At 32.1% G+C, this 22,206-nt stretch overlaps 1 protein-coding gene across 1 annotated transcript in view; it reads left to right on the forward strand.

The window, feature by feature from the left end:
• The window catches only part of LOC124358360 (regulator of nonsense transcripts 2-like), a 51,326-nt gene that overhangs the window by 19,879 nt on the left and 9,241 nt on the right, over positions 1-22,206 (forward strand). The window contains exons 8-15 of the mRNA XM_046810662.1: positions 1,217-1,309; positions 2,029-2,119; positions 5,323-5,453; positions 9,051-9,102; positions 12,263-12,407; positions 13,317-13,464; positions 15,340-15,558; positions 17,755-17,916. Of these exons, the coding sequence (XP_046666618.1) occupies positions 1,217-1,309; positions 2,029-2,119; positions 5,323-5,453; positions 9,051-9,102; positions 12,263-12,407; positions 13,317-13,464; positions 15,340-15,558; positions 17,755-17,916 (1,041 nt within the window). The remainder of the gene's footprint in view (positions 1-1,216; positions 1,310-2,028; positions 2,120-5,322; positions 5,454-9,050; positions 9,103-12,262; positions 12,408-13,316; positions 13,465-15,339; positions 15,559-17,754; positions 17,917-22,206) is intronic.

Consider the following 22,206-nt stretch of genomic DNA (forward strand, 5'->3'; position numbering starts at 1 on the left):
ACTCAGTGAAAAAAATCGGTTGAACATTTAACAAGGTAAAGATGTTGATGTAGCTTTCGAGACTAATCTATGTAGTAAGACTCACTACTAATACAGCATGCCCACAGAGGAAAATTAGAAATCAGCCTAAATTCTTTTCAGGCACTGTGACTAACAGAACTGTGCATAATGTAATTTACTGACAAATTGTCAACATGGCTTAACTAAAAGGAGATCTACCATCTCTGCAATCATCAAAATGGCCGAAACTTAAAGGCAGCTTAAGAAGAGAAAAATTGAAGACTAGAATATTTCTTTAGTAAGGCCTGTGACTGCCTTAGCCATGATCTTATTATTCGAAAACTAGAAAATTTAAAAAAGTCACAGTAACAGCAAATGCATGGTTTGAAATCCATCTTGGGGGGCGGAGACAGATAGTTGAGCTGAGACGCACAGAAAATGGAATATGTAAACTTGCAAGATCCAGTCCCCAACTTGTTAGTCAGACGCAATGGAAGGTTGTATAGTGTAGTGATCATAACAGTTTCCTAAATATGGAGAGAGACACAATAATTGTTAAAACACAGTCCTGATTTTTCTATAAGATAGTTATCAACATCTGAGAAGTTTTCTATCAAGAGAACTGCTCCGGCTGGCAAATCATTATTTTTTGTAGACAGTTTTACAGCAAGAACAAATAGGTTTTGAAACTATTCAATAAATAGATTTATCCTTTAAACCTTCTTTTAATTCCTGAAATACATAGAAGTGATATACGTACATTTTTTATATTAAATTAAACTTAATACTATTAACTTATATTATATTAACTTAAAGAATTCAAGATTTGCTAACCACCATTAATTGGTTTGTGGTTTACCGTAGCGTTGTCACATGGCATCAAAGTTAAATGTTCTTTGCTCATTTTGAAGCCTTGATCCAGGGTTTCTTATTTTAATGCCAGACACTGATTTAATGCTTATGCCAGTTTCATCAATATTATAAACTTCACGTTTTCTTTGTTTTTTTTTTTAGTTTGGTAAATTCACACATATATTCCTCAGGTGACTAGTTATCTGCTGATAGTTGCTCTTTGGTTACCATTAACTTTCTGTACTACACACACATGTTAAGTAAAATGTAACATTTTATGTGTTAACCAGGTAAGAATTTATTTTGACACTATGCTATGTTTAGGAATTTTTTATGACAGCTAAATGAAATTGTTTATTTTCAGGAACAAGTAAAACTGTCAGCATATGAGAAGCAAAGCAGACAAATTCTGATAGCTAAAGGAGAGCTTCGCAGTGATCGAATCTCGACTGCTGAGGTATGTCATGGAATGTCCTTTCGTTACACTGAGCAAACTCCTATTATATCTCTAACACTGTACATTGCTGTAACAATGGCTACGACTTCTAGTATTTGTCTATTGTGATGATTCCTCTGTTACTGTATTTGAAATTCAGAATTATTTCTGGTTTATCAAAGGCGAGAGATACTAAATTTGAATCAACAAAATCATTGTACATTGCAATAACAGAATAGGCTAAATCAATAAAAGGAAGTAAGTTCTAACACATGTGAACTCTCATACGTATATAAGAATAGTGGAAAATTAATTATTAGAATGTTGAAGTTCTGAAGTAAAGAGATGATTTAAACGGATTTAATGGTATAAAAACATAGTAGAACGTGAACAGTTAATTTTAAACTGATTTGAAACAACTCGGTCGACAATGAAAATGCTTGGTTGTCAAAACATGTGACGGATGTTATAACATAATATAATAAGTTAATTTTGAATTAAAATGTAGAGAAAGAAACCGTTTTTATTTTAAGTGTAAGCAGGTGTTGAAACAGTGCACCAACATCCATGATTTAACCATATGGTAATGACTTAGTGCTACTATATGTGTTAACTTGTCTACAGCTGTTCAGGGCTTAAAATAAATAGCTAGGTCATTATCTATTATTGATTGGCTCCTTTAGTAATGTTATCATAATTTGTGCTTATAACCAATTATAAGGTTGTGTATCAATTTTAAGGTTATGCGTGCTGAGATCCAAACACTTCTGAGTGGAGCTGTAACTTTAGCTGAACTTCTAGATGTTGAGTTGCCAGATCTTCCAGATGCTGGTGAGTTGGACTGTGCTTGAATAAGGTAGTGTTTTTGCTTTGTAATAATTCTTAACAGTACTCAGTGTTCTATTTTTAATACAACAAACTCAAAATTCACGTTAGTACCTGAATACAAACCAAACTATACAAAATAGGAGTAAGCCAAACCACAAGTCACGTAACAGGTTTCACTGAGGTTGCATAAAAAAATCTAAAGTTTATGCACAATTTTAGTTATGAGATGTCCTCTGGACAGATTGACAATCACGCAGAAAAGAAATAGAAATGTTTACATTCTTGGGCAGACAAAAAAGAGAAATTATGCTAGCCTACTGAGTGATAGGCTACAATGGCACTCAGTCAAAACTCATAAATAGGCATGCACCATCATACAGCTCATTCTTGTCTATGTAGATAACCAGTTTCATGCGGTATTTAAAGTCTATAGAAGAAAATCTTAAGATATCTTGCTGATAGTTAGAATACATGTATTACTATGTCACATGTTAAAATTTCATATGATTGTATTCAGTTGTTTACGAATTAAATTTATTCTGTGAGTTTCTCGTACCTATAACATTTAAATATAATAATAATAATTATTAATACCTAATCATTTAATATAACTTCCAAAAAAACTTCATTCTCTTCTTTTAGGTAGATTTTGTAAACATTAGCCAACATATCTTCACTGAATATGATGCCCAGAGCTGTCAACAACACCTCCCCCCCCCATTCAAAATGTTTTATATGCAGGGTGTTCACAAAAGAGTGTCACAAACTTCTATGGATTCTAGTATTCGTCATTTCAAGCAAAAAATGTTCTATAAATAAAGGTTAAAAATGTGTTGGTTAGCCGCTAGTTGGCATTTTGTAATATTTATTTAAAAAATTAATATCTCTAGAACTAGTTAAGGTAAAGAAATAAAATTTGGCACACAGGTTTGAATAGATAAGTGGAAAATAGAAAAAAAACTTTGTTATTTTCTGTAATATTAACAAAATGGCGTCTGTTGACAAAGTTTTAAAGTCAAATAATAACAAAACCATAATATTTATAAAAACATTACATGACACCAATTATTTGAGTAATTTTATAATTCCAATGGAACTTGTTTCAATGAAATCTGTCAATGCATACTGATTTGATACAAAACATACTTTGCGAGCACGATCACATTAAAGGTTTGCTTGCACAATCCGGGAATAGCAAACATTTTGCTGTTTGATAGGCATCAGCTGTTTTACATAGTTTATATCAATTTTAAAAGATACTAAGTATTTTGCAATTTTTTATACCGATTCCATCGGTACTTTTCCAACGAAGTCAGTCAACGAATAAGAGAGCACAACCACTCTAAAGATACACTTGCACAAGCCAGGAGCAACACACGCCTGATACCTCTCAACTGTGACACTTTTGGCACAAGAGTCGATGATATCTCCTCTAGGATATTACAGATCTGTGAAGAGTAAAACTGTTTACTAGTAACAAACTTAATACGTAAATCCCTTGCCCAAGGTATGTTCCCTTCAAAATGAAATATTTCAAAGGTGTATACTCTTCATAAAAAGGGGAGTAAAAAGGAATTACAAAACTACAGGCTGTTATCACTTGTCTCAGCGGTATCCACAATTATTGAGACAGTGGTGGTATCGAAACTACTAAACCACCTGCAGTTAAACTCTTTTACTCCCAAAAATGAACATGGTTTCATTGCTGGAAAGTCAGCATTAACTCCTCTGATGGATATGGTTGAATGCATTGTTGACAATTTGGAAGCTTCAAATATTGTAGCCAATGTATTGCTAGATCTTAGCAAGGCCTTAGACTGTCTCGACTATGTCCTGTGAGAAAACTGAGCCTTGGGAATCACAGATATAGCCTTGAACTGGTTTGAAGACTACTTACATGATTGTACGTGATAGTAGAGCTAAAGCAAATAAAAAATTATCTATCTTCCCTGAGAATAAATAGGGGTTGAATGCTGTTTGTGTTCCAGTGCTGTTCATGCTATATACTGAACATCTTACTAGATAATTGGAGAACTTCTGTCACCCAATCATGTGTGCCAACGACACCGTTGATCACCTACAACAGATGAGTTGAAAGCATTGGAGGTATCCAAATACATTGCGATGAATATGGCACATGAATATTTCATAACAAAAGACCTAGTACTATTGAGACAAAACAAAACAACTGTTAATAGGTCAACATAACAATGATGTATGTGGCCTACCCAGCTTACAAACTCTGGGTGTGATCTTGGATGACTGGATCTCATGGCGTGGCCACATTGACTCTTATGCCAGAAGCTGAGTTCGTCTTTCTTTGCTCTGAAAAGATTCAGGACAATCTGCACTAATCAAGCAATGAAAACTGCATATTTCACTTTATTCGAGTCCCACATCAGGTATGAGATCCTTCTTTGGGGTGCCTCCTCTGACAATAACCTGAAGTGAGTACTGATACTCCAGAAGGAGGTAGTTAGGTGTATGGTCGGACTTCAATATCGTGAGAGCTGCAGAAATGCTTTTAAGAATTTGGAAATCTTGATGTTGCCGTCTTTGTACATAATGGAGGTCATCCTGTATGCTAATAACCTCGGGTTGCCTAGAAATGCCAATGCTCACAACCACAACTAAAGTTCTGCAAGTGACTTTGTCCTCCCAGTGTACGGAATGAGCCTATTTGCACAAGACCATCATATGTTGGTGCAAAGTTGTACAATCTACTTCCTTCTGAAATCAAGAAAGATAATAAAAGTTCCTTGAAGTGAAGACTACTTAACTAGCTCATGTCTGAAACCATGTACAGCCTGGCTGACTTTGTTGAGAGAGCAAAAACCGAACATTAAAAGTACATTTCAAATTTTGAAATGTACTTTGCCAATTACTCTACCTATTTATTGTGTATTAATGCATGGTGGGTATACTGTTCTTTAAGAACATGTAAATATTTTAAACTTTGTTCAACTGTTTCTAAGTGTTATTTAACATTACTTCTAAATACAAAAGAGTTGCTAATAACATATCAAATGAAGGTTAGCCCCTTTGGTAATCCAAATAAAAATGGTATAAAATAATGAAATACAAAAAAGATCTTTGTTGGATCAGATACTTTTTTGTTATGAATGAAAATTGATTTGCCACTAATCAATTGCAATCCTTTACATATTATAATTTATGTATAAGCTTAAAATTGTAATTTGTTGAAGATTTCCAAGACCTACAACTTGGAGATGGGGAAGACTGTAGTGGAGGTCATGTCTGGGAGGATGAGACTACTCGTTTATTCTACACTCAGCTGCCTGATGTTAAGGAGTATTTGGCACAACTTAATAAACAGGTACTTTGTTCTAATTAAATGTTAATGATTCTGGCTGTATTAGTTACACTACAGACCAATAACTACAAAATATGCTATTTTACAGAATTGAAAATATTGCTGGTCTATATGTGTTTAAAGTGCTAAGATCTTTTTTTTAATCAAAAGTGCTAATAAATGCACCAACATTTCTTTTACAAAACTAGAAACTCGCAAAAAATTCTTTTTAGAATTTCTAAAGTTAATACAATTACTTCTAGAGAAGCTATGGTGGTCCTAAATATTGTAATTAGTTAACTAATCATTTTAAAGAGAGTAATGATATTAAAACATTCTCCTCTAAATTATATTTTTTGCTTCTCCATAATAACGAAATAGAATTTTTAAATATAGTATTAATTAGATCCTTAACCCTAGATAGGAGACTATGTTCTAATCTCTTTATTGGTAGACATACTAAAATTGCATTTACATGGTAAGGCAGTTGGTGACAAAGAATCGATAAATGGAAGGTGAACTGGAGCTAAATTCAACATTTAAATAGAATCAACCCTTCCTAACATAGGTACTTTGTGTTGAAAACTCAGTTGCTCCACTGTGCTTAGAGATTGTGTCAGAAACATCATAGTGCACTCAATCGTGCACCTGAGGAGCCATTGAGACTGCCGCTTCACCTATTTATAGGTATCTCTCATGTCAAAACGATGTAAAGGTTGTTTTGAGCTTCTTCGCCTTTGGATCTCTTCAGATGAACATGACTCCAAATACCAGGACTCAAGTCTGACACAGCGTCAGATACCAGACACTGCAATAAATGGAAGGTGGACTGGAGCTAAATTCAACATTCGAACTAGCTAGTTGGTATCCTGTTGGTGTGTACAAATGAGATTCCTCAAAAAACTATCTAAAAAATAAATCAAATATATCAACTTTATTTGTAATCGATTGAATGTTTAAGTGAACTAAAATTAGAGATATACTTGACTGCAGTTCACTGGTTGTTTTGTCTGATGGCCAAACTATGGAAGTAGCCTGTTTCCCGACAGCTGCTTATATTTGTTGCAGCTACTTCTCTACAGCACTGCACTGTTCTGTAGGAGACATATATATATATATATATATATATATATATATATATATATATATATTAGAATGGTAGACTTTGACCAAAACGCCATATACAGTTATATCCGATATTATAGATTGTCTCTTGAAGAGTTTTTAGCTTGCCAAGGAAGTATTTATAAACAACCTTCACTCGGTGGCGGGGGTAGGTGAGCGCCCTTTGTCTAACTCTGACCACCTGTTCATCAGTTCTGCACCTCCTACAGAGCCATAACCAAACATATCTGTGGTGTGTATTACTGCTTTCTCGGTTGTCACAAATGCAGGTCTACTACGTATCTTGTTATTATTCTTCATTGTTTGGTAGTGTTGTGATTAGATTGAAATATTTATCTTGTTTTATAGTTCAACAAGGGTATTTAATTTAATTTAAATTTCTTTGAAATAAACAGTTTTTTAAACAGTTCTTTTTTATTTTTATCAATTACTATGCTAATTTGATGTGAAATGTCCTGTTTCATATTTTTTTTTATATTTTACCTTTTATAGTTTAGTTATAATCAAAATTAGCCTTGAACTTAAAGAAACAATATTTTTACTAGTCTTGGCGCTATAGGAAAGTTAATGGATTTATTAGTGGTGTGTGAAGGGTTAAAATGCATTCCGTGCCGGGTATACAAGTCTTTTGTAGCACTATTTATTTCAACTAATCTCACATTATATATTTTGCTGCTATGAAACATTTTCATTGTGTCAATTGACATTTTTGACTCATTATGTGCTACATCATTAGATCTGCATATGATAACTAACAAATCTTTATCTGATACTACCTCTAAATTGATTGTGACCCACCTGGTGTTATGAAACCGAGAGAGTGTTTCTTATGTAAATGCCATGATATATGTTTATCGTGGCTGTCAAATACATATCAATAATTTTCCTTTCATATTATTTTGTTCTTGAACCTCATCAAAAGTATCAATATCTATATCAATATCTTCTTGATAAAGAACTTCAAAACTATTTTAGGGCAGAATATAATATTTTCAATATTTTGTTCGTAGTTTATTGCATTTTTTCGAAATATTACTTTTTTCAGTCTTTTTATGAGCTTGTTTGTTATATGTTTTATTATTTGTCAATATGGTTGAAAATGTCTGTTCAAAGTTTTTTCATCTGTAAGATAATTATAATTTAATTGAAGCCTAAGTCCATTTGAATAGGTTTTTGTACAATCACTACAACTCTGATACACATTATATTTTTTAATCCTTTCAAAGTCATCCTTTGTTATTTAGAGCATTTTCAACGGTGAAGTGAAACCATTTCAAGCATTCACTTTTTACATTTGTTGCAACATTTTTAAAGCAAACACTGCAAGGATTATTATACTTGAGTTTTAATTTGTATTGAAAAAGGGGGTATTTAAACATTTTCAACAGTGAAATAGAGTTTAATAAATCATTTTACTGTGTTTAATAAATCTTAATATGCAAGATTTATCCCTGCAATAATTTTATACCTTAAGCTGCATTTGAACTAAGTACTTTCACGTTACAAGTTCAACGTAACAAGTATCCACTGAGCTATCACAACTTGTTCTGTAATTGAAGTTATTACAATCTGTTCAACCTATGTTAATAGTTATAGATTACCAGAGTCTCATTAATTTTGTGCTAATTGAGACTGAACACTATTAGAATTACAGAGTTTTCATATTAATTACAATGTACAGAAACAAGTAAATCTCTAGATTTACAGTACATTATAATTAACTGTTCCTATATGTATCAATTTGATACAAAAAACTGTGATTAAGTAAAGGAAAAGGTCTTGACAATAAAAACAAGTCCTTCAGATTGTTACAGTTTATTAAATCATTATCCGAGCATGAACAAGATTAAAATATCAATAGAATAGAGATTGATTACGAATTATCTTTGATTAAGTACCTAATAAAATTGATAAAGTGAGTTTATATGTAAAAGTAAAATTACTCTTGCTTCTTATGTGGCAGATACGTAGCAAAGGAGAACATGATGTGTGGTATTATACACTTTGTAAATCCCACAAAACATGCTTATTTTTCTAACCAAATTGGGATTTTACCATTAGATTTTCCTTTAAAGCACAAACATTAGAATCAAGATATATATATTTATTTAAAGTACCTTAATATGAAATACTTTTCAATTTAGTGAATAGTGATTACTTTTACCTTTCATTTGTACCTGATTTTGTATCATTGTGATTTTAATTCAAAGAAAATAATAATAATAGTAAAAATAATAAAGTAATAATCAAACCTCAATTTTTTTATCAATGAAATATTAAATTGGAGTAGTAGTTTTTGTGATTTGTTTTTGAAACAATTTTAAAAATTTGTATTCTCAGAAACAAAAATTCACTCAAGAATCATATTTTGTTAGTATTATTTCGGTATCACATGACTGTATTAAGTATAGTGTTATAATATTATAAATCACAGAAAGTTTGACAGTTAAAACAATAATCCAAATTGAAATTTTACACACTTCATGCCTGTTTCAGGAGGAATGTAAAGAAAGAAGTACAACAAAAAGTGAATCTTTTAAGACAGATGGTATAAAATCATTTTAATGTAGATTTTAGTGTATTGAAATATTTAATTGTTAGTACAAAACAGTTTAACCCTTTGGGTACTAGCCAAATTTAAATTTTCATTCTGAGGAATACCAGTGGTACCTGGGGACTACCGAAGGATACCGGACATATGTAGGCTATTATGCACTTTTTCACATTATTACATCTAAATTCTTTATTTTTTGTTAACATTTATCATTTTGTAGGCTACAAGCATCATAAATAATAATATTACACGAAACAAATAAAAACCAAGAAGTTATAATACATAATGTACTTAACTCAAAAGATTTTTCAATTTTGTCTTTAGAAAACATCTTAAAATAAATTCTTGAGTACAATACTACTTATTTTACTGAATACTAGAACTAAAACTTGTACACAAGCACAAATTTTTAATAATTTTGATTAAAAACACATCTTTTATCAAACTTAAAAAAAATGTCGAAACTGCTTAACAGCTGCCTAGTTGTCAATGCCTTCTATATTTGAACCAAATAAAAATAAAGAAGAGATAAATGTATTATTATGTATATACAGGATCTGTTCTATAAGTATCGGGACTGGTTCACTGTATCCTCAACGGAGCAGTGGAGGGGGTCCGACTGGTCGGCCTCAGTAGAGAGGCCCCCCACCACTCAGGCACACTTTAATTCAGTCACCTGCAGGCATGCGTTGAGACAGGAGGTGGATTTTTGTGATGTGCTTTAACACTTGAGAAATCCACGTCCAAGACCCCTCATTAAACAGGCTTAGGGGATGATGCCTTAAGCCGCACAAAAGTTTTTGAGTAGCACTTAGCGGTAAGTGTTTAAGGAAGGCCAGGAGCTCGTCTAAGATGATCACCGCGTTGGATGCCTGACGACCGCTTGAACCGATGCTCAGGTGGCCAAAGTGAAAATAGTGAAAAGTTTTGGCCTCTGACAGGCATTTAACCATCGCCCTTGTTAGTGAGAACCGGCCTTTTAGTTGGTGAGAACCGTTCACACCATTGTAATAGAGAATCTTGCGATGAGGAAAGTATGTGCAAAGCTAGTGTCAATAGTCTTGAGTGAGGAAAAAAACTTTTGTGGGTGGAAGTTTTGCAAAAAATTTTGGACTGTGTCAAAGAAGATGAAGGATTTCTCAACAACGTTATTACCGGCAATGAATCCGGGTGTTACATTATGGCCCAGAAACATAATGTCAAAGTTCAGAATGGCACATGCAGCGGTCCCTGCTTTGGAAAAAAGCTTGGATGCCAAAATCAAAACCATGCTGTTTTTTCTACTGACGTGGCATTGTTCACAAGGAGTTTGTGTCTTCTGGAAATGCTTCATTTTACGTGCAAGTTCTGACACGTCTACAAAATCTCACGAAATGCATGTGTGAACAGCCATTGTAAATAATTTGAAACTTCACTTTGACAATGTGTCGTGCCACGGTGCAATGGTTGTGCAATAGCTGCTGGTGAAATTCGGTGTGGCAATGTTACATCACCTTCCCTCCTACAGCCTACCTGACTACAACAGACTTTTTCTTGTTTCTGCAAATGAAAAGGGGGCTCAAAAGACCTCGGTTCGACTCCATCGAGGCGATTCAAGAGACAACAACAAAGGTTCTCAACAGTATTCCGGAAACCGACTTTCAGCGGGCTTTTGACGAGTGACACACGCCAAACTAAGTGTTTCAATGCAGGAGAAATGTATTTTGAAGATTATTAAGTAATTGTAATATTGTAAGATAACTGCAATAAATTTTGATTTGTGGAACCAGTCCTGATAACTTATTGAACAGACCCTGTAGGTCCTTAATCTATGTTTTCTTGTGAACAGCCCACACATTTTAATTAGTACTAAATATGATCAAATTTACTTAAAAATTAACAATACAAAAATAAAATAAAAAAAAATCCTGTTATCCAGACAGTTAGTATTTCTTGCCTGTTACAGGTGTGTCTGATTAACGTAAGTATTTATTTCTCAGCACTTCTCTATACGTCCAGATACCCGGACAGAGTACCCAGAGGGTTAATGTTATAGTCTAGGAGCCGAGAGCCAATTTGCGTTGTATAAGCACACAATTTGGCTATTCTTGAAATCAATAGAGGACTTTCTCTTGCAAATAAATCTATTACCTGTCTAGTTTTGATGGATATTGAAATAGAAGGGTATAAAAAGGATTAACTATAGGAAATAACAATTTTTCTCTGATATTGTTTTTTCTTGGTTTGACACTTCAAAATGACTGTTAGACACATAAATAACATATCAGACATCTAGTTAAAGAGACTAACAATGTATTATTTGTGTCAATTTAACAAATATGATCTGAGACAAAAATTATTGTTAAATATTTTTAACTCTGTCGATATCCTCCAATTTTGACCTCTCCCAAACTAGTGCTGCTAATAATTGATTTTTTTTCTTAGGGAAGTTTCTCTTTCAATTTCAAGAAAAGCCAAACTGTGTGCTAAATGGGCTCTCTACTCCCCTGGTCTATTAGTTTTAAAAGCTTTTCTTATATTTTCAAAACTAATACTAAAATCTAAACAACTCTTAGTAATTATTGGAGAATTTTCTTAATATGATTTACTGTAACTTAAATAGAAATTTGGGAAGGATGAGTTCGATTGTATTATTTACTTTAAAATATTTTAAATATTTTAGAATTTTTAAATCTTTTTTACTGTGTTGGAATAAAAGTATGTTTTCGTTATCATTGTTTTATAATAAAACAGCTCTGTTTGAGTATGCATTATATTTCCTAGTATGCTGATTAAAGAGTTTAATAAATTGAAAAATGTAGAAACCTACACAGTTCTTATTACAAAACTTAGTTTTATGTTTAGTTAGTTTTACAGAATATTTAATGGGTTTTCTGCTGGAGTGTAGTGTGGACATAAGTCAAACATGTATTTCAGATGGTGACAGTTCATATATACACAGTTCTTGTTACATAACTTAGTTCTGAGCTAGTTTTACAAAGTATTTAATGGGTTTTCTTCTTGAGTATGGTGTGGGCATAAGTCAAACATGTATATCAGATGGTGACAGTTCATATGTACACAGTTCTTGTTACATAATTTAGTTCTGTGTTTAGCTAGTTTTACAAAGTATTTATTGGGTTTTTTGTTTGAGTATGGCGTGTATGTATTTCAGATGGTGATAGTACATGCAAGAAAGGTGCCTTAGAAACATTCCTAAAACTATTGCCCAACTGTAGCAACTTGGAGATGGTAGACAATGCTGCACTTGAGTTCTTAGTTTACTTTAATTCCAAGATTGGCCGTAAGAAACTGACCATGTAAGTACAATTTACATGTTCTTAAACAAAGTACAGCAATATTAGGCATAATCAGCTACTCCAAATGTTACCTATGTACATCATTTCCCTAAACCTTGATTCAGAATATGACAACTAACTATATATATCTACAATAAAACTGAGAATAGATCAATGGTTAATTAAGACATGTAAAAGGCACAGAGGACCAGAGTTTTGTTTTGCTTATTACCCTTCTGCGTAATTCACCTAACAGTTAAAATAAAACTATTGGTGTTTTGTAGTAAACTTAAGTAATTGACAGTATCTACTTAGAGATCTCTAGTTTTCAGCCTTTCCTCTATTTTTATCAATCGTCTAAAATGAGATGTTACTATTAGGGTATTTAAATTTAAAATGTTATAGTTGTTCCTATTTTGGGAAGGGGCTTAATTGTCCCAATTTCCAAATGCCCTATAAAGGTTTACCAAAGTAAAGAATGTCCATTTGCACTGTTAAAAATTAGGGAGAGGGCAAGACTATTTAAACTGATGATAATGTTATTAAAAAATATTTATATATTTGAAGTAAACATTGAAAAATAGTTAATTGTATTATGCAAATTTGTACTGTTTTAATTTATCTTTGTTTTATTTATAACTCTTGTCAAAAACACTTTTGTCTTTCTTTTGTATACTTTCTTTTGCATTCCAATTAAGAGACAAATATTTCAGAAATTAGTTTAGGGCATCAAAATTGAAATAAAATAAACTTGTTATTTTATTATTTCTCAAAGTTAAATATTTAGAATATGCCTACCTACTTAATCACTTAATCGTAAATTTAATGCTAGACTTTGTTTCTGAAGCATCCAAATTATATCACTAGCCCTCACTTTAGATACTGTTGCACTTATCTCTACATAATAACATGATGTTATATATGAACCAGAACGCTGTTCATGGTGCCAAGGACTAGACTGGAACTGCTGCCTCTTTATGCTCGGTTTGTGGCCATCTTGAGTCCAGTGGTTCCTGATGTAGCAACCAACTTGTGTCAGCAACTGAAATCAGAAATGTTGAGACATATCAACAAAAAGGTAAACATTTATTTATGTCATCATAAATGTTGAAGCCATCACATATTTGAGCATGTTTAGTCTGCAATTAGCCAAACATAGTGTACTACAATTTAATTTACCTCATTACATGCCAATGTATCAAACTAAGCTGTATGTGACATTTCATATTAATTTGGAAAATTTAAAACAATCTACATTATCCACATTTTTTCAATATTTTACAATTCTATCTTACATTTCCAATAGTTTATTTTGAGTTATTATATAACGTTTTTTTATTTTCATTTTGTGTTCACTGGATTTGACATTTTATTGAATTCCTGTACATTGCATTTAATGAATGAAATGCTGGCATCTCACAACATGCATAGGCTGAATCTGCCATCAATGATGATAACTAACAATACAAAATTATTTATACAAGGAATGTCCAGAAAGTAACATACGTTTTGACATGGTACAGGAATGGGCGAAACTAGTGTCGCCATCTTGGTTTCAGAGTGTTTCTACACTTAGTACACAACCAGCCATGGTAGATTGTGCATCGTGCCTCTTGTACTTTGTATACAGTGGAGTGTTCAAATAAGTACTGCAATTGAAAATCCCACCAGTTGTGAAGTACGATCTGTGATAAGGTTTTTGCTGGCGAAAAATCACAAACCAATTGAATTTTATTGCCAAATTTGTGATGTGTACAGTCAAGAAATAATGAGTGGTAGCCAAGTGAGACAGTGGTGCAGTGATTTAAAAAATGGGCAAATCAGTGTTCATGATTAGCATCACAGTGGTAGGCCTACTCTTGTTAGTGATGGTAAAAATCAGCGAAATAATCCATGAAAATCGTCATTTCACAATTAAGGAACTTTCAGAACATTTTCAAAAAAAAAGAAGCTCAAAATGAACTCATTACATTCTTTGGACATCAGAGAATCAACACTTTCCACTATAGCTACGTTATGTGTAGAAAACTCGGTTGCTCCACTGTGCTTGGAGATTGTGTCTACCACATGGAGACAATGAGAATACATATTCACCTAGATAACACTATATTTTGTGGTCTAGGTGTCTGTGATGTTAAAAAGATGTAATTAGTTCATTTTGAGCTTTTTCATCCTGTCTTTATTTGAATCTCTTCAGACGAACATAACTCCAGATTTCAGGAGTCAAGTCTGTAATAGTGTCAGATCCCACTGGTTACACTAAGAGAAAGGTGAACTGGAGCTTAAATTAATATTTACATTGAATCAACCCTTCCCAACATAGCTACGTTATGTGTAGCCTGATAAAGTTGGGATATTCATCATAAATCAAATAATTTTCTCTCATTAATGAAACTATTTAAAACAAAATTCAAATTTACTTTTAATTTAGTTTATAAAACTATGTAGTTTGTCTTTCATTCAACTGAAAGCAGATATTTCTAAGAATTAGTTATAAAAAAACTAAAACTAAACTGAGTACCATATTTGAAAATGTTTTTAGAAAAACATTTATTAAAGTCCATTTACACTAGGTAGGCTATAGATTTTTTGTGTTTATACGTTTATTTTGTAAACACAATTTTATAAATATTTTCACTATTTCCAGGTTTTGTTATTTTTATAAAATTAAAACATCTTTTATATAACTTGTACCATGAAGTTTTGCCATGATTTGAAAATAGAAAAACAAGTAGGAGCTAAAAGAACAGAACATCTACAAGGTTCCAAATTTCAAAATTAGGATTATCAGTATGGTATCTATCAGTAACCACATATAGAAAGCTTGACAACATTTTCACAGCAAACGCAATAAAACTTAATTATAAAAATAATTGGCAACAATAAATTGTTACATGATAATTAGTATTAAAATTGAAATAGATCGCACTTACCACTTATTAATTTGTACCAGGACCAAGTAAACATAGAGTCAAAGAAGAAGACTGTTAAATTTATTGGTGAACTTGTCAATTTTGGAGTGTATGCCAAGAAGGAAGTGCTGCGTGCATTGAAGCTGCTCTTATACGACTTTACCCACCACAATATAGAAATGGTGTGTTGTCTACTGGAGACATGTGGATGTGTATTGTATGCAGCATCAGATACTCACCTCAGCATTAAGTACTATCTTGTAAGTACCTTCTAGCTATCTTTGGTGAAGTAAGTTCCATTTTTAAATATAGTCAACTCCTAACATTCAAAGAGATCAGGTATGTATTGTGGTTGGCCAACATGAGAATGAAAGAAATGTACAGATTTGATGCCAAGAGTACATGTATTGGGTATCAGGGTAGGGAGATATAAACTTATACGCCTAGTTTTCCTTCTTTCCTATGTTCTTCTCATTATGAATTGTGTGTCAGTTGGTCAAAAAGGGCTAATTCAGTTTTTGAGCAAAGTTTTAGATGGTTGTCAAAGTTTTACATTTTTGTTTATGAATTTCAATTTATGTTGGGTTTTAGTATAATATATATTTTGTTCCTATCATCTTAACATTTTTACTTTATCCTTATAACCTTTTAACAGAAGAATAACAATTTAAGACATTGATCCATGTGACCAACTATCTAATTAGTTTTGATATGAGTATTGTTAGAAAAGTAACGGGAATTTTTCAGTTTCAGGGGTTTGGAGATTCCGATTGTTCATTGCTTGTTCGTAAATGTTTGGCCAAAAACAGTACTGTAACGATGCTTCAGCCTCCATTTTCTACAGACATTGCTCTGTATAACTTTTATTTCCAAATATAAAGAAAACCGTAAAGGGCTGTATAACTTTTATTTCCAAATATAAAGAAAACCGTAAAGGGCTGTTGATTTACAAGCAAAGATGACATTAAAAGTGCAACACTGAAAGAGCTATCACAAAGAAGTTTGAGTAGTGTTTCGAGGATTGGAAGAAGTGCTGGCACAAGGGTATAATATCTAATTGGGTCTCTTTTGAAGATGACAACATTAATGTAGACGAATAAATAAGTTTTTTTTAAGAATTCAAATTCCTGTTACTTTTAGAACATATCTTGTATAGTTTAATAAATTTGTTACCATTGAAATAGGCTCTTTAAGTCCTATTAAATGTATTAATTATTAATCTGAATTTTTTACTGGTATAGTAATATAGGATTAAAATTAATTACACATAATTTATGTTATATACAAAGATGAAATTAAACAGTGTGCCACAGTAAGATTAAAACTACTTTACAGTATTATAACTGCACACAGTAAATCATTTCTCAATTTAATTAAAAAAAATAATCTTTTTCTATTTGGATGTAAAGTTATATATATATATATATATATATATATTTATTTATTTATTGCATTCTATGTTGCTTTTACTAAAAAAGTTAAATTGTAATCAGGTAAATAAAAGTCAACTCTTTGCCCTATTAAATAGCTCTGATTACCACCACCACTATGAGTTGGAGAACAACTAGAATTATATTTAGTACAAATTACACACAAATAAATAAAGAATGTTAATAAACAACTGTAAATTATTTAGGACATCTTTTGATTTGATTTTAAAAATTTTAATTCCAAACATATTATTGTTTTGAAATTTAGGAAATTAGGAAAATGTGAATTAAAAAATAAAGCATTAACACTTTGTTGGTATTTCCATGTATTTTTATTTTCAATATGACATATGAAACATGACTCAAGTGTGCAGACCGAACCATTGAGAGGAAATGCAGCATGATTAATGAGACTCCCAATCTCCCATTATGCAAATAGCATACTCGTCTTGTGGCGTGACTGTCCCGCTTGACCACAGTCCGTGACAGTGTTTTAGATTTGGACTGTACCACTTAACTTCATATGGACTGGATAGGGAAGGGTGATTCATGGTTCGATCTGTATTTGTAAGTCAGAATGTTAATGTAAAACCTAGGCTTACACATTCCTTAAAAAATCTAATATATAGCCACAACTAGCAATATATTTCATAATAATAATAATGTTTTTATGGAAGATGCAAACTATTAAAACAAATAAAAGAACCATTTTTAATACTGTTTAAACAAACTTATAGCCATGCAGATATTTTTAACAGGTATATTACATATTTATTCATTTCAATTAATATAAGAAACGTGATTCTACTGATTAGGAAGTTGAATTGTTCTTTTTCTTAGGAAACCATCCTATCTAAATATTATAATTTCTTTTGCAGAACTTGAGCACAACCAGTGTAATAAACAGTACACATAATTTTTAACAGTTATTTACCTCAGAGATAGATACATCACAGGATTTCCATCATTGTAGGTAGGTTCTTTATAGGATTATCTTTTTTTTCTAAATATACTTGTTTTGTCTAGGAGCAAATGATGAGGTTGAAGACAATTATGGCTTTAGATTCCCGGTATGTGATTCTCATAGAGAATGCATATTACCACATCTTGCCCCCTGAGAACACTGTTCTACAACCACCCGTCCAGCTGACACCACTACAGCATTATATCTCCAAAACCATCTATAGTGTAAGCATTTTTCAAGTATCTGTTTTATCATGCTTTGTTTTTTATCTTGGCTCACAACATTATCATTGTTTTTTTATTATAATAAATATTTTATTCTTCAGAATAAATAATTTCCGTACGGTGTTTTAATACTTTAGTAAATATTTCCTAAGATTTATAATATCTAGTAGCATAAACTGCCATTGGAATTGATAATTACATGAAAAGAGGGGATAAAAAATTATCTACTTAAATAACAGAACATAACCTTATTGTGACTGAATGTTACAACTGTACAATAGTAACCTTGTATTATGTGCTAGTCTTGGTTTATGTTTAGAAAGAAGTACTGTAGGAGGTTAGGTTTAAATATAAAACAAATCCATTTACAGCTGGTGTAGTAATCATGACCTGAACTATACCTCTTAAATTTAGCTTTTGAAAATATTATTGAGCTTGGTAAATCACAAATTATTTTATTCAACCAACTTTATCTTATCTAACGTAATTGAAATACCTCTACATTCAATATCTAGTCTGTTATTTAGTTGCATCTTTTAAATTATACGTGTATTCATTTTCAGTTTATTATTCTTTCTTGTTGCCTCACATATTTAAATTAATTTTCTCTGAGTATGTTTTTATCCTAAGTATGAGGTCCATTCAAAAAGTATTTGAGTAGTTATCATGTCTCTCATCATTACAGAAAAATGAATGCGATCTGGCTTTCTACTCTACCTGGCTTACATACAAGGTTTCTTCGTGAACTTGTGTTCATTAGTTCTGTGACAGCACTAGTTTTTATCACACGTACCTAGGTCTTCGTCACATTTTGATATCTTGGAAAATATCAATCAGCATATTTTCATCCAGTTTTATTAACACTTTGTACCCTGAGCCCGAGTATAGCTCGGGTCGTGTTATTTAATTGTATTATGTAGCTCAGTCATCTTATTTTTGGATTCAAACATTTTGATTACGTACATTGGTTGTCTAAGTTTGTTTTTGTTGGTTTTGAGATCCCTGGGTCACGTTTTAGTAATGATAATGATACTAATACGTATATTTTTCGTCGTACTACAAGCGAGTCTAGACAGCTGATCGTAGGCGCCGCGGCTGATCGTCGGTAGGCCTACTGTCAGTTTGCTTTTTAGTGTTTCACTTTGTGTGTTGTTGTGAGTCTTAGCGATGTCTTACTAAGTTTTCTACAAATCTTGCCGACAAATACTGAAGCAAATGTTATTATAATGAATTCTAAATGTGAATTTAACTGTTTGTAAATAATCAGAACATTAGTTTCTTACTGAATGAGTAAAGGCAAATGCAAGCAATGTGAGATTATCTGTATGTTTTGTTTTGTATTTACACTCGCTTTGTTCTTTCTTCTTGACTTTCCGTTGGTTTTCTTTTGTATTCTATACTTATTATTTTCGAGTTTAGATAATATGGGTGATGAAATCAAAAGTAATGCAATTCGCGATCTTTTGTTTGACTCCGAGTCGGAAAGTGACGATGATTTTGATACACACCTGGGACCAAATATTGATTTTATGAACGATCTAAACGAAAAATGTGCGAGATCCTGTATTTTATTCAGACCATTGCGCTTTAAAAATTACCACACTAAGGCGAACTACCTGAACTAACAAGCTATGTAGCAAAAACTTTTTTTGTATTTTTTACATAAAATTCAATATTATGTAATAATTTTATTTTGAAAATAAACTTTATATTTGTATACATTTAAAAAAAGTATGTATCTCTATCTTTAAAAAGATATATAATATGAGTTTATAACATAATTACTGTAATAACACAGAATTTTTTAAAAGCTTCATAAAACCCCCAGGGAGCCACGCCGAAACATGTATTAAGGGCCAAAGGTACAAAATGTTAATAGTTTGGAGATAATTCTGAGACTTATGCAAAGTTATGCTTTAGTGATAATTCTATAAGACATACACTCATAATTTATGAGTGGTTTAAATGTTTTAAAGAATGTTGTGAAAGTATTGAAAGTGACGAGTGGTTTGGAAGATCCACAATGAGGTGAAGTAAAGTAAACATTTAAAGAGTTTGGAAATTATTAGCAGAAGACAACTGGTTAACTGTAGAAGAAATTAGTGAGGATTTAGGAATAAGTATTGGTTCAGTTCACTCAATTTTGACCAATGATTTGGGTTTGAAATATGATTCTGTTAAGGTTTACTGAAATGCTATCACCTTAGCAAAAGAAGCTTGCATCAAGATGTTTTCTAGTGCTCTGGAACCTATTTAAAAACCATAATTTCTCATTACGAAACATGCGTTTACTCATAGAACCAACTTCAAGATATAGCGAAGATACAACAAAATGGGACATGGGACCCAACAATTTATCAAAGTTCTAAAAAGTGACTTCAAGCCAATCAGAAACAAGATACCTTAACTAACGATCCTTTAGGTGTAGTGTGCAACTATCACCCATAGCCGGAGAAAAACTGTGAAACAGACACTGTATGTAAGTCAACCAGGCTTGGGACAGAGATATGAACCAAGGAGTTTAAAATAAGAATTTGCAGTTAATCCATTTTTGGGCATTTTTCACATATAACACTAGTAACAAAATTGGTCACCACAGCCTGTGTGAGATGAAATTTCATTGATATGGCAACTTTAGTACAGTATTTGATCTGCATATATTTCATTTGAAAATAGAATCAGAAATTTTGGATCAGGAAAAATTGGGACTTTGAAAATAGATTTTGAGTGGTCAACGTGTTAAAATTTATCGGTATTAAACAGTTTTTTTTCACGTGTTACTTCAAGAGGTTATGTTTAGTATTAAACTCTACTTTTGTAAGTCAATTTATTTGTAGTTGTATTTTTTAAATTATAGTAAAATATTTGTTTATTTTTACATTTTGACAAAACAATAACTATTTTGAAAGTGGAAACCACACAATTGCTTCCATCCATGTTAACTGAATGCCACTGTGGAAATTATAATGTATTCCCGTCCAGATTCTATTTCTATTGAGGGCCAATGGTTTACGAGGGAGAGAGGCCCCTTAGTCATTGAAGATTATGATGAATTTCAGATTTGATGAAGGCCCCTCGTTGCTGCCCCAATTTGATATATGTCCCCCGGTTGCAGCGCCAATTGATGAATGTAAATTTGAAGTGATGTCAATTTGATGAGAGTGGCAGATTATAACGCCAATTTGCTGTGTGTCACCCCCACGTTGGTTGCGATAATTTGCTGAAAGTCAGTTCTTTAGAGTTATTGACTCACCATGTAGTTGTACGCCCCTTGTCACTAGTGGCACGTTGTTGTACCATGTTCCTCATCATGGTATCGGTCGCCATCTTGCCCAATGCTAGCTGTATTCCCTCGGTATTACTCAAAAATTATTAGATTTGAACGTCTCTGGTGTTATCACCAGAGACAAGTCTGTGTGTATGTCAGGGTTCCAAAATATGTTAAGTAATGATTACAAAATTTAACATCACTCCACACTTTTTATAAAAGGGATATTTAAAGAAAGTCAAACGAAGTGACCACGAGATTAATTTATTAAAAGTCACACTCTCAACACATATTATAATTTCACTCACCTTGCAGTGCTTTGATAATTTTAAAAGTCTAAACAATATCCCATCCTTGATTAAATTTCAATATACTATACAACAGATCATTACTATCCCAGGAGAACTAACACAACCTCCTTGCTTCGAGTCTGGTGGTAGAAGACTGAATCTCCGTATAAAACGACGGATACCGACTCAAAACAATACTCATCCCTTCTCTCGTTCAAATCAGCGTCTTCACGAATAAATTTAATTTAATTCTTTTTTTATAATTGTCGAAATTTATTACGTTTACTATAATTAATCAATTTAAGTATTTCTATTTTCTTTTTATTATTTTTTTAAAGCTTTTTATTTAAATTTTTAGCAACATGTGCTTTATGACGTCATCAATATACAATTCATTCATACCACAATTGGCTTTTCTGCGTAATTCTATTTAATGTTTTTGTAAAACACGAATTTTGGTTATGTTTACTTCATTTTAATTAATCAAATCTTTTCCCGAATAAAGTTCAATAAATTTCTTCGTTATTAAATAAATCTCAATTCCGACAACATGTGATTCACTGACGTCACAGTCTGCCGATTCATTGACGTCACAGTCTGCCAATTCCCCACGAATATTCAAATGTCGTAATTTGACCTGTTACAATTAGAATCAACTAACAGCATTGCATAGGAAACTGTATCAAAGCAAAGCTTACAATCATATTACACAAATTATAATGTATTAAATGT

The sequence above is a fragment of the Homalodisca vitripennis genome, chromosome 3, assembly GCF_021130785.1.
Source record: "Homalodisca vitripennis isolate AUS2020 chromosome 3, UT_GWSS_2.1, whole genome shotgun sequence".
Taxonomy (NCBI): domain Eukaryota; kingdom Metazoa; phylum Arthropoda; class Insecta; order Hemiptera; family Cicadellidae; genus Homalodisca; species Homalodisca vitripennis.